General features: G+C 43.5%; 1 protein-coding gene across 2 annotated transcripts in view; it reads left to right on the top strand.

Annotated features, from left to right (window-relative positions):
• Positions 1 to 461: 461 nt before the first annotated feature.
• Positions 462 to 14,150, top strand: part of LOC141110280 (protein-arginine deiminase type-1-like) — a 45,993-nt gene continuing 32,304 nt past the window's right edge. The window contains exon 1 of one of the 2 annotated variants that reach the window (XM_073601568.1): positions 462 to 1,127. In XM_073601568.1, coding sequence (XP_073457669.1) covers positions 1,123 to 1,127 — 5 coding nt within the window. In that variant the 5' untranslated portion in view covers positions 462 to 1,122. Of the gene's footprint in view, positions 1,169 to 14,150 lie in introns of both variants that reach the window. The other variant, XM_073601567.1, reaches the window with a different exon arrangement.

Genomic DNA, 14,150 nt, shown 5'->3' with positions numbered 1-14,150 from the left:
CACTGGTGAGGCTGTATTTGATGGGCGCTGGTGAGGCTGCATTTGATGGGCGCTGGTGAGGCTGCATTTGATGGGCACTGGTGAGGCTGCATTTGATGGGCGCTGGTGAGGCTGCATTTGATGGGCACTGGTGAGGCTGCATTTGATGGGCACTGGTGAGGCTGCATTTGATGGGCGCTGGTGAGGCTGCATTTGATGGGCGCTGGTGAGGCTGTATTTAATGGGCGTTGGTGAGGCTGCATTTGATGGGCGCTGGTGAGGCTGCATTTGATGGGCACTGGTGAGGCTGCATTTGATGGGCACTGGTGAGGCTGCATTTGATGGGCGCTGGTGAGGCTGCATTTGATGGGCGCTGGTGAGGCTGTATTTAATGGGCGTTGGTGAGGCTGCATTTGATTGGCGCTGGTGGGCTGCATTTAATGGGCGCTTCATTAAAATGGTGGGGTATTAATGGGCAGGGCAAAGGGGGTGGAGTCAGGAGTGGAGCCAAGGGGGGCCAGCAAAATGAGATTTCGCCTAGGGTGTCAAATATCTTTGCACCAGCCCTGCTGATGACATCATCACAGCCTAGGCAAAGTCACTGACTGGAGTTTAAGGATGGTCTTTTAATGATAAAAGTTGGAGCTTTCCTGAAAAATGATACTATTTCTGTACATTGTGACATGCCAGGAATTTTATTCATGCAGACTTGTAACCTTAGTGACAGGTCCTCTTTAAGTGTGTCGCTGGCTGGAAGGTATATGAAGTGTGCCAACTGCAGCCAACTCTGTGCCAGAAGTGGAGAGATCTCGCCTTCCTCCCCTCCCTCTCCACAACAATTATTGGATTTGGCCTCGCGCCACATCCTCGCTACACCCCGGAGAGAAGAAAATCCTCGACTTCTGCAGAAGAAATGTAAGGAGGCTTCATTATCCACACATGACACACGCCGAGAGGATGCAGCCTGTGTGACCTGCTCTGCTGATGACATTAATGCCCTCCCCTCCTCCGTCCCCAAACTGCCGAGGTGACCTCACCCTATAAACTGACACAAGGCGATTCTTGTCACAATGCAGAGTGTCATCGCTGAGGACAACATGACCGAGAGGAGGACCATCCGTCTGACCAACACCGGCACCATGTATGAGGTGTGTGTGGTGGGAGAGGAGATCGCCATTGATGTCTACAGGTATTCATTTATACTAATCAATAACCATCAATACCTAGAGGTAGTCATTTATACTGATCAATAGCCATCAATACCTACAAGTATTCTTTATACTAATCAGCAGCCATACATATCTACAGGTATTCATGTATACTAATCAATATTCATTAGTATATACGAGTATTTATTTATTTATACTAATCAATAACCATCAGTACCTACAGGTATTCATTAATACTAATTCATAACCATCAGTATCTACAAGTATTCATTTATACTAATCAATAACCATCAGCACCTACAGGTATTCATTAATACTAATCAATAACCATCAGCACCTACAGGTATTCAATAATACTAATCAATAACCATCAGTATCTACAAGTATTCATGTATACTAATCAATAACCATCAGTATCTACAAGTATTCATGTATACTAATCAATAACCATCAGTATCTACAAGTATTCATTAATACTAATCAATAACCATCAGTATCTACAAGTATTCATTGATACTAATTCATAACCATCAGTATCTACAAGTATTCATGTATACTAATCAATAACCATCAGTATCTACAGGTATTCATTAATACTAATCAATAATCATCAGTATCTATAAGTATTCATGTATACTAATCAATAACCATCAGTATCTACAAGTATTCATGTATACTAATCAATAACCATCAGTATCTACAGGTATTCATTAATACTAATCAATAATCATCAGTATCTATAAGTATTCTTTTAGTCCCCATTCACACCGGTGCTGCTTTGAAATCGCGCTGCTCCAGCAGGATTTCAAAGCCGCACATCAGTGCAATTTGCACTCCCGATTTCATTGTTTCATTGCGGCTTGCAACTTAATTTAACAGAAGTCTATGCGAGTTGCAATGAAATTGGTAAAAAGTAGAGCAGGAACCTTTTTTATCATTGCTGTGACATGAGTTGGGACAATATGAACAGTTCCATTGCCAGCAATGAGGTGCAACTTGTCATGAGATTTGGAATTGTCAAATTGCATGATAAGTCGCACCGGTGTGAACGGGGCGTGGAGAGGTGACTCCGGGTCACGGTGTTTATTATCACCTTCAGCCTGGTTTTTGCAAAGACGGGCATGATGATTCCACACCTGTGGGCTGGTTTTATATTCCCCTCAGGAAGAGAGCTCAGGGCTCGCACTTGGAAACAGCTCCACCCTACAGGCAGGGGGCCTGGTGTAGGAGTCGGTGGAGACTCCTCCAGGAAAGAGAGACAGGCGGTCTCTAGGAGTCTACAGGAGGCAGATGTGGCCCCGCGACCAAGCAGCGCGCAGCTGAGCATGTAAGCTCCAGGAGGGAGTTTGACTAAGTGAGCGAGCCAGGAGTCTGAAGTTTTCTGTTATACAATGATGGTGGAACCCCCTGCGAGGGAAGACTTTCTGTGAAGTTTGTTTTGTTTAAATAAAATTGGGCTGCCACGCTCTTAAAAATACAGTCTGGACTGACCGGTGTGCCTGAAAACGCATACACCACTTGAGCATAATCACCCCAGATCATTACAGGGGGCTTATATTAATCAATAGTAATCAGTCTCTGCAGGTATTCATTTATACTAATCAATAGCAATTGGTATAGACAGGTATTCATTTATACTAATCAATAGCAATTGGTATAGACAGGTATTCATTTATACTAGTCAATAGCCATCAATATCTGGTATTCATTTATACTGATCAATAACCATCCATATCTACAGGTATACATTTATACTTATAAGTATCTATAAGTATTTATTTATACTGATTATTAACCATCGATATCTACAGGTAATCATTTATACTAATCAATAGCAATCAGTATCTGCAGGTATTCATGTATACTAATCAATAACCATCAATATCTACATGCATTCATTTCTACTATTCAATAACCATATATATCTACAAGTATTCAGTTATACTCATCCAATAACTATCAGTCACTACAAGTATTTATTTATACTGATCAATAACCATTGATATCTACAGTTATTCATTAATACCAGGGATATGCAATTAGTGGACCTCCAGCTGTTGCAGAACTACAAGTCCCATGAGGCTTAGCAAGACTCTGACAGCAACAAGCATGACACCCAGAGGCAGAGGCATTATGGGATTTGTAGTTTTGCAACAGCTGGAGGTCCGCTAATTGCATATCCCTGATTTATACTAATCAATACCCATCAGTGTCTACAAGTATTCGTTTCTACTAATCAATACCCATTAGTATCTATAGGTATTCATTTATACTAATCAGTAGCAATCAGTATCTGCAGGTATTCATTTCTACTAATCAATAACCATAGATATCTACAAGTATTCATTTCTACTAATCAATAACCATAGATATCTACAGGTATTCATTTATGCTAATCAATACCCATTAGTATCTGTAGGTATTAATTTATACTAATCAATATCATTCAGTATCTATAGCTATTTGTTTATACTGATCAATACCCATTGATAATAATTTCTCTGGGGAATAATAAAGTATTCTGCATCTGAATCTGAATATCTACAGGTATATATATGTATGTATTTATTTATACTAATCAATAACTATCCAAAAGAGGGAACACCAATGATAGTCTTCTTATTTATACAATTATTGCTTTCTTCTCTATATAATATTCTTCTCTATACAATAAGTACTTTGTTATTTTTTTGGGAAGTTCGAGGTTCAGGCGCTCCTCTTTATTGGCAGATTTATCGTATTATAGAAGAAAGCTTTCAGGATGCCTTATTACATCCTTCTCCAGGTTTTCTACATTTTCCGCCCTCTATAAAATTATACAGTGGGGGGGAAATAACGATTTGATCCCCTGCAGATTGTGTAAGTTTGCCCACTTACAAAGAAATGAAGGGTCTATCATTTTTATCATAGGTGTATTTTATATGATAGAAACAGAATATCAACCAAAAATCCAGAAAAAAACACACAATACAAATGTTGTAAATGGATTTCAGTGAGTAAAATAAGTATTTGATCCCCAAGCAGAACATGACTTAGTTGTTGGTGGAGAAACCCTTGTTGGCGATCACAGAGGTCAGACGTTTCTTGTAGATGGTGACCAGGTTTGCACACATCTCAGGAGGGATTCTGGTCCACTCTTCTTTATAGATCTTCTCTAAATTCTTTAAGGTTTCTTGGCCGTCTCTTGGCAACTCGAAGTTTCAGCTCCCTCCATAAATTTTCTATAGGATTAAGGTCTGGAGACTGGCTAGGCCACTCCATGACCTTAATGTGCTTCTTCTTGAGCCACTCCTTTGTTGCCTTGGTGGTATGTTTTGGGTCATTGTCATGCTGGAGAAGACCCATCCACCACCCATCTTCAGAGTTCTGGTGAGGGAAGAAGGTTCTCCTCCAAGATTTTACAATATATGGCCCTGTCTATTGGCTCCTCAATGCGGCAAAGTCGGCCTGTACTTTTAGCAGAGAAACAGCCCCAAAGCATCATGTTTCCACTTCCGTGCTTGACTGTAGGGATGGAGTTCTTAAGGTTATAGTCTTAGTTGTATTCTTCGTTCAAACACGGCGAGTTGAGTTAATGCCAAAGAGCTCAATTTTGGTCTCATCTGACCTCCTCTGAATCATTCAGATGTTCATTGGCATGACTGTACATGTGCCTTCTTGAGGAGGGGAACTCGCTGTGTTTGGAGGAAGAAAATCGCTGACTATGACCCTGAGAACACAATCCCTACAGTCAAGGACAGAGGTGGAAACATTTTTGTATGTTATGATTGTTTTGTATACAATGTTTCACTTCTATTTTTCCAAGGTGTTTATAAATGCTATTATTACATAAAGTATCAAAAATGTTGCGAATGTTTCCTCTGCAGAGGTTATGAGACTTTGTTCGTCAATAGAAAGAAAAACAAAAATAATGTTTAAGCTGCTGCAGAATTGTCAGCTTTGCGTCTTTATATGATATACTGTATGTGTTATAGAATATACAGTTTAGACCTTTCAGTGCCATCAGTAAGGCAACTTTCACACTGGGGCTGGAGGGGGGGGGGGGCGTTAGCTTTACTGCTGTTATAGTGGCGCTTTGGTGCCACTAGCGGGGCGCTTTAAACCCCCCCAGAAGGGGTTAAAAAGGGGTTTAAAGTGCCCACTTAGCGCTGCTTTCAAATCGCTTTTACAGTGCTTTAAAAGCGTTGCCCATTTATTTCATACACCGCTCCCCCCACCGCCCCAAAGATGCTGCTTGCAGGATTTTTTTTCCCTGTCCTGCACTCTGGCTTTCACACTGGGGTGGCTTGAGAGGCGCTTTTTAGGCGCTATTTTTAGTGCATAAACGCCTGAAAAGCACCCCAGTGTGAAAGGGGTCTAGCGCTGTTATAGCGGTACTTTTCAGCCTCTAGCGGGCGCTTTTATCCCCCGCTGGCGGACGAATAAGGGGTTAAAAGCACCCTCAAAGCGGGCGCTTTGGCAGTGCTGCCCATCGAATTCAATGGCAGGGGCCCCAGTGTGAAAGGGGTCTAATACATTGAGCCCCAACTTCTCCTGTGGGAGGTATGTGATAAGATATACTGTATATTTGGCCATATGACCACCCCCTTTAAATGTTAAGTTGAGATGCTTCCAGTAAAGGGTGTTATTAATCCTAAAGTATATAGAAATATTTTTGACCAGTGGTTCCCAACCTCAAGTACCCCCAACAGGTCATGTTTTCAGAGCTTTCCTACACCTTGCACAGGTGCTTTTAATGGCTTGGTTTTTAATGACAGTTATTTAATCTAGTGGAAACTCCCAAAACATGACCTGTTTAGAGGTACCCAAGGACAGAGGTTGTCGACCCGTTTTAGACAATTGTGCTCCTCCATCCTTGGGGTAACATTTTGGTTAAAGACCCTCTTGTGTCCCACCATGACTGTGACCTGTGTACGCAGCCAGCTCCATAAAGACATGGTGTGACCTGTTTGGTGCGAGGGATCTCAAGTGTCCTGTACAGAACCCTGACTTCAAACCTACTGAACACCTTTGGGATGAATTGGGCCACCAATTGGGAGTCATGTCTTCTCATCCAACATTAGTACCTGACCTCACACATGGGCACAAATTTCCACAGACACCCTCCAAAATCATGTGGATAGATTTCTCAGAGTGGAAGAAGTTAATGCCATGAAGGGGGGGGGGGGGGGGGGCTACTATATTATGGCCATGGGGGAAAGAGGGGAAACTTCATATTAATGGCCATGGGGGAAGGAGGGGCAACTTCATATTAATGGATGGCACAGTTTGAAATTAGATGTCCAATAGACTTTCTAGGTGTAATAGTCAGTTGTCTACAAACATTTATCCATATAGGTTAGGAATCAGTTTGGTGTGGAGGAACTCAGGTGTTCTACACAGAGCCCTGACCTTAACCATACTGAACGCTTTTGGGATGAACTGGACCACTAATTTTGAGGTAGGTCTTCTCAGGTTTTGAGGTAGGTCTTTTCATCCAACATCAGTACCATGGGGCATACTCACTCCTTGCATGGAAGACCTATGCTAGCTGCAGATTCCTCTGTTGGAGCTGCCCTATAAAGGGACTCCTTTCTATAACTACTTACTGGTGGACACTGATAGAGTGGGGTGCTCCACCCAGGAAGTCTGCTAAGGACTTATTCATAGAATGAGAGATAAATCCCACGTCTCAAAACCATGTAATCCACCCACTTATCCACCAGTAGTTATAGGAAGTTTCCCTTTATAGTGCAGTTCAAGCAGAGGAATCTGCAGCTAGCACACTTCTCCCATGCAAGGAGTGAGTATGCCCCATGGTTTTGAGAGGTGGGATTAATCTTTCATTCCATGAAAAGTGTCGGACCCACTGATAATGGGGTACTTTGACGCAGTGGTGGGATTAAGCACTGTATGGCCATATGGTGTGACTAAATCCCCATATTTACTTATTATGATCAGGTGCTTTTAGGCAGCTTTGCAAGATTTGATTTTTTGTATATGAGTGCGCTATCCTTTGTGGTTTAATTTGACCTCATTAATGGGCACAAATTCTCAGACTACCCCCAGAATCATGTGGATATTCTTCTCAAAATGGAAGATGTTATAGCCATGAAGGGGGGTGTGAGGGGAGGTCCTGTGGAACCCAGAATCCCTTGGAGAGTTTGGGAAACCCTTGTTTCAGCTCCCCATGCACCTCCTATGTCTAAGTCACCCTGTGTCCATTAGTGGCACAGGGTGACTGAGAAAATGTGGCTTGGTTTACTTAAAATGGGACAGTAATATTTATCCACAATATCTCCCAGGATATATAAAGACTATTCTTGGTTTGTTTGATTCTGAACTCAGCATGTTAACTGAAAGAGCTGATCACATTGGCCTCTGTACAATGTAGGAGACGGTTCGTCTGCTACTGGTGGCCTCCTGCTATTGTGTTTCCAGGCTCCTGAAGGGAAACTGGTGTTGACGAGGTCGGCCTCTCTTGTACCTCCAACCCAGGTCCCGCTGAGAGTGGAACAGAGGGAACCGAGGGACAGGAGGAACATGAGTGTCTGCAGGTGTAGACTCAGAAACTTGCAGCAGAGGATGTGACCTTGGAAAGGCAGGAGAACCATCAGATTAGGAAGGGCAGCCATGCACCGTGGGTCAGCTGAGTTTAAAGAGGCACTCTGCTTGGACTGCGGAACTGGAACATCAGGCGATGTAGTGTTTCTAGCCGGGTTCGGTAGCAGGCGAACAAGGTACCAAGGCATTAGGCAGAAGCAAGGTCAAATGGGAAGCCAGGATCAGGAGCCAGTAGTCAGGAATATAACAGAGTCCAGAAGCAGGGTCAAGGAAAGCCAAGTTCAGCAATGGGTATCAAGCAGCATAACAGCAGGATTCAGGGTATCAGGGAACAGCTGAAGACCAGTCAGCATTGATCAGGGGTCAGGGCATCCTTTAAATAGGCCTTCTGGCGCCAATTAATACTAGGGATGCGCTCCTGCAAATGCACGCAGTCCACCGCGCACGTGCATTGGTGCTTATGGGCATCTGCAGTCTCCGATGAGCGCGCGCATGCGTGCGCGCCGGATGTATTCTAACAGTTCTCTTACACCCAAGGAGAGAATGCAATCGGCACCTCACAGCTGCAGCTTGATCTGGTGTAGGTGGATGGGCCTGCGGTCTCCATTATCATAAACCCAGCAGAAGTGCTGGTAACCGGGCAGAGTGCTACCAACCTCTGCCCAGCACCGGTAAAAACTACAGAGTTCGAGGGAGCCGGGACAGTCGGCCTCCCTCCCCAGAAGTTAGCCAGAGCAGATGGTGTGGGGTTCCCAGCAGAAGTGCTGGCAACAGGGCAGAGTGCTGCTGGCCTCTACCCTCAACTAACAGAGGATGGATTTCCTGTAAAGGTGGATGGGACTTCAGTCTCCACCTGTATACCCCAGGAATGCTGGGCAGTCTGCCCAAATTCCCAACAGCATGATGGAGTGAGCCCAAACCCTTGTTTCAGCTCCCCGTGCACCTCTTATGTCTAAGTCACCCTGTGTCCATTAGTGGCACAGGGTAACTGAGAAAATGTGGCTTGGATTACTTAAAATGGGACAGTAATATTTATCCACAATATCTCCCAGGATATATATAAAGACTATTCTTGGTTTGTTTGATTCTGAACTCAACATGTTAATTGAAAGAGCTGATCACATTGGCCTCTGTACAATGTAGGAGACGGTCCGTCTGCTACTGGTGGTCTCCTGCTATAGTGTGAAGGTGTCCTGTGTTTATACTTATGATAATGTATAATCTACTGTGTGAAGCTCGGTGACAACAAGTCTGAGCTGTAGTGAAATTAATTACAACAATGTGTGTATATATTGTACCAAAAGACACACACATGGTTCAGCACTACTAAAGTGACAATTCAATGCTATACATAGTGCTATGTATACATGCAATAAAATTAAAATTCATAAAAAATGCATAATAAATGTCCCATAAATCTATATCAATCTTGATAGTAGTGCTCCAGTGTTATTATCATATTACTGTGCTTCTCAATAATTCTTATTGCTTGTGCAAACCACCACCAGCTATTTAATCTGCTCACCTCAATGATGAGTCAGGAAGACTCAAATGAACTCTTTATTTTCACTCCTCCCAATGTGTCCCTCACAGATAATGGGTTGATCTCAGAGATTATTCAGCTGTTCCTCCACTTCAAGGAACTCATGTATCATGTAATCAAAAACACAGCCGACATAGTGCTCTCATGTATCGACCTCTGAATGGTCTTCCTCAGCAGATCAATCACAACAATGGCCAGGTGGGCACGGAGTCACCTGGGCTGCTTTAAGGGACTACTTAATTAGCTCATGTTAATTTTATGTTTCTGGTTACAGGTGTATTATAAGAGTATTATGAGCAAGGAGGGGGGAACCTCCTCTTCAACTGTATATAAGACTGTATTCTTGTTCTAATAAACATGGTGAGCAGCCAAACAAGTATTGTTTTGTTTTGTGGATGTCAGAGGTTGGAATATCTGATATCTATATTCAGACTGGGTGGAAGCTGTGTACTGACGGAAGCACTCAAGCGGCAGGGGGTAGCTCTATATTAATGGTCATGGGAGAAGGAGGGGCAACTTTATACTATGACCATAGGGGAAGAAGGGCCAGATCCATATTATTGACCATGGGGGAAGGAGGGGCAACTCCATTGTACAGTGGGGACGGAAAGTATTCAGACCCCCTTACATTTTTCACTCTTTGTTATATTGCAGCCATTGGCTAAAATCATTTAAGTTCATTTTTTTCCCCTCATTAATGTACACACAGCACCCCATATTGTACACACAGCACCCCATATTGTACACACAGCACCCCATATTGACAGAAAAACACAGACTTGTTGACATTTTTGCAGATTTATTAAAAAAGAAAAACTGAAATATCACATGGTCCTAAGTATTCAGACCCTTTGCTGTGACACTCATATATATAACTCAGGTGCTGTCCATTTCTTCTGATCATCCTTGAGATGGTTCTACACCTTCATTTGAGTCCAGCTGTGTTTGATTCTACTGATTGGACTTGATTAGGAAAGCCACACACCTGTCTATATAAGACCTTACAGCTCACAGTGCATGTCAGAGCAAATGAGAATCATGAGGTCAAAGGAACTGCCTGAAGAGCTCAGAGACAGAATTGTGGCAAGGCACAGATCTGGCCAAGGTTACAAAAAAATTTCTGCTGCACTTAAGGTTTCTAAGAGCACAGTGGCCTCCATAATCCTTAAATGGAAGACGTTTGGGACAACCAGAACCCTTCCTAGAGCTGGCCGTCCGGCCAAACTGAGCTATCGGGGGAGAAGAGCCTTGGCGAGAGAGGTAAAGAAGAACCCAAAGATCACTGTGGCTGAGCTCCAGAGATGCAGTCGGGAGATGGAAGAAAGTTGTAGAAAGTCAACCATCACTGCAGCCCTCCACCAGTCGGGGCTTTATGGCAGAGTGGCCCGACGGAATCCTCTCCTCAGTGCAAGACACATGAAAGCCCGCATAGAGTTTGCAAAAAAACACCTGAAGGACTCCAAGATGGTGAGAAATAAGATTCTCTGGTCTGATGAGACCAAGATAGAACGTTTTGGCCTTAATTCTAAGCGGTATGTGTGGAGAAAACCAGGCACTGCTCATCACCTGTCCAATACAGTCCCAACAGTGAAGCATGGTGGTGACATCATGCTGTGGGGGTGTTTTTCTGCTGCAGGGACAGGACGACTGGTTGCAATCGAGGGAAAGACTAATGCAGCCAAGTACAGGGATATCCTGGACGAAAACCTTCTCCAGAGTGCTCAGGACCTCAGACTTGGCCAAAGGTTTACCTTCCAACAAGACAATGACCCTAAGCACACAGCTAAAATAATGAAGGAGTGGCTTCACAACAACTCCGTGACTGTTCTTGAATGGCCCAGCCAGAGCCCTGACTTAAACCCAATTGAGCATCTCTGGAGAGACCTAAAAAAGTCCGAATCCAAACAAGCCATCCATGTCCCAGGTAAGTCATGGTGTCTGTGCAGGTCTTGGCGGTGTTCACAAATGTCAGCCCCTTGCTAAAACCTTGCTAAAAAAAGTTACAATGTACAGTCTGATCACTGTGGGAGAGGAGACTGAGGAAATGCTTCTTCCTGCCTGCAGCAGACTGATGACATCATCTCAGCCTTGACCAGTGATGGAGAACCTTGGCACCCCAGATGTTTTGAAACTACATTTCCCATATTGCTCAACTACACTGCAGAGTGCATGAGCATCATGGGAAATGTAGCTCCAAAACATCTGGGGGATGCCAAGGTTCACCATCACTGGCCTAGACAAAGACACCGGGGAAGGGGAGACTGAGGAAATGCTTCCTCCTGCCTACAGCAGACTGATTACATCATCACAGCCTAGCCAAAGTCACTGGGCAAGGGGGGGACTGTTGCATCTTTCCCAAAAAGACTCATGGCTGTATTAGATCAAAAGGGGGCTTCTACTAAATACTGAGCAAAGGGTCTGAATACTTAGGACCATGTGATATTTCAGTTTTTCTTTTTTAATAAATCTGCAAAAATGTCAACAATTCTGTTTTTCTGTCAATATGGGGTGCTGTGTGTACAATATGGGGTGCTGTGTGTACAATATGGGGCGCTGTGTGTACAATATGGGGCGCTGTGTGTACAATATGGGGCGCTGTGTGTACAATATGGGGTGCTGTGTGTACAATATGGGGCGCTGTGTGTACAATATGGGGGTGCTGTGTGTACAATATGGGGCGCTGTGTGTACAATATGGGGGGCTGTGTGTACAATATGGGGTGCTGTGTGTACAATATGGGGTGCTGTGTGTACAATATGGGGTGCTGTGTGTATAATATGGGGGGCTGTGTGTACAATATGGGGGGCTGTGTGTATAATATGGGGCGCTGTGTGTACAATATGGGGGGCTGTGTGTACAATATGGGGTGCTGTGTGTACAATAATGAGGAAAAAAATTAACTTAAATGATTTTAGCAAATGGTTGCAATATAACAAAGAGTGAAAAATTTAAGGGGGTCTGAATACTTTCCGTCCTCACTGTATATCCATGGGGAAGGAGGGGCAACTCTATATTATTGACCATGGGGGAAGGAGGAGCAACTCCATATTGCTTGTCATTGGGAAGGAGGAGCAATGTTTATAAAGAAATAGCTAAGGGGGCACCACATCCAATGAAAACTGTTAGAAAATTGTTTTTGGACATTTGAGCGGACTTTACCGGTACCAAAAAGGAACACTATATAGTTTTACAAAAAGAATTGTTTATTTAATGTTACAAAATGCATAAAAATATTTACAAAGTAAAAACAAGAGAAAATAGAGTTCTCATTGGTATAACCACAGGTGTATATGAAAATAGTAGATTCCCTATTACTATTGAGTCAAAGAAAGGTCAACGTTTCGCTATCGCTTCTTCAGGACCTATTTCCATTGACTGCAGGCAAAGGGATTCTGTATGGGAAGGAAGGAGGAGCTACTCCATATTAATTGCCGAGGGGGAGGGCAATCACATATTATGGCCAAGGGGTATGAAGGAGCAACTGTATATTAATGGCCCTGAGGGAAGGAGGGGCAACTCTATAAAACGACCTTAGCGGATTGAGGGAGAACTTCATATTATGGCCATGGGGAGAGAGGGGCAAGTTTATAATATGACCATATGGGAAGGAGAGGCAACTCAAAATTAATGGCCATGGGGGAAGAAGGGGCAACTCCATACTATGGCCATGGGAGATTGAGGGACAACTCCATATTTATGGCCATGGGGGAGAGAGGGGCAACTCCATATTAATGGATGACACGGTTTGAAATTGGATGTCCGATAGAATATCTAGGTGTGGTGGTCAGTTGTCTATAAACATATAGATTATGGTTGGTAATCTGAGCTGTTGTGGTCAGTCGCCTCTAGAGAATTAGGTCCTCGTGCCGAGGAACACATTGTCTGTTGAGATTGAGCAAAATTTTCCTGAAGTTGCTCCATCACATGGTATCTGTTATCTGTATTGGTGTAATAGAGCTGGACGCCATAAGCACTACCTGACCGCTTAAGTATATGTAAACCCAATCACTGAAATCCCATATAACCCTTACAAAGTCAGAATATTTAAATCTGCAGCTTCCATTAAAATAGTCCTCACTGACCCCACCATGGAGGTCCTTGTTCAGGCACTTCTTGGTATCGGGTAACAACGCTCCGCCCCTGCCTCAAAATGTTAGTTCTCAGAGGATAAACTTTATTATCATTTATTGAATATCATTTCTTGTCTGAAAAGTCCTCCTGTGACGGGTCTCTCTCTAGGAAATCAATCTGATTGATGTCATTCTACATAATTCAGGTTCCAGCAGTATAACCCTCCACATTCCTGGGTGACTCAGTCCACCCATAGTGGGCGTAGCCTGACAACTTGTCAACCAGATACTGTATATAGCACAGAGTGCAGAGGGTTCGAGGCTTGACTCCGCCCCCTGCACCTGTCTTCTGCATTGATGGAGGCTTCGTATGTGGTGATCACGAAATGATCGCAGTGATGTCATGTTATCTGTCCTCCACCTGATTTAACACATGACAGTAAAAGTAATCTTTAGTGTCTTGGAAGGTGCATTGGGGTGCCATTCAGAATAAATGTCATTGGACCAACGCACTGAACGCACAGGACTGTGTATTGTGGTAATGGGCGTGCTAATGTGTGCGCTACAGAAATAGTGTCACCAAGCCCTTAATTATTAAGAAAAAAAATCTATTTTTGTGTTTCACTTGTCATTATTGATTCACATGGGAGAGGTCATATTTACTGAATGTACCTGCAGGTTCTGCTTATGTAGGTCTGTACGGTGGTTTCATCTTGCTCATCCTCTTACCTCAGTAGAAGTCTACCTGATAAAACCTGTCTGAATGAGAATGATAGATGCTATGCGGTCTCTAATGATGTGAAACACACACAATGCTCCCGGTAACTGGAGACCATGTGGTCTAGG

This window comes from Aquarana catesbeiana, linkage group LG10 (assembly GCF_042186555.1).
Source record: "Aquarana catesbeiana isolate 2022-GZ linkage group LG10, ASM4218655v1, whole genome shotgun sequence".
In the NCBI taxonomy this organism is placed as follows: Eukaryota; Metazoa; Chordata; class Amphibia; order Anura; family Ranidae; genus Aquarana; species Aquarana catesbeiana.
This window is presented reverse-complemented; position numbering and strand designations above follow the sequence as displayed.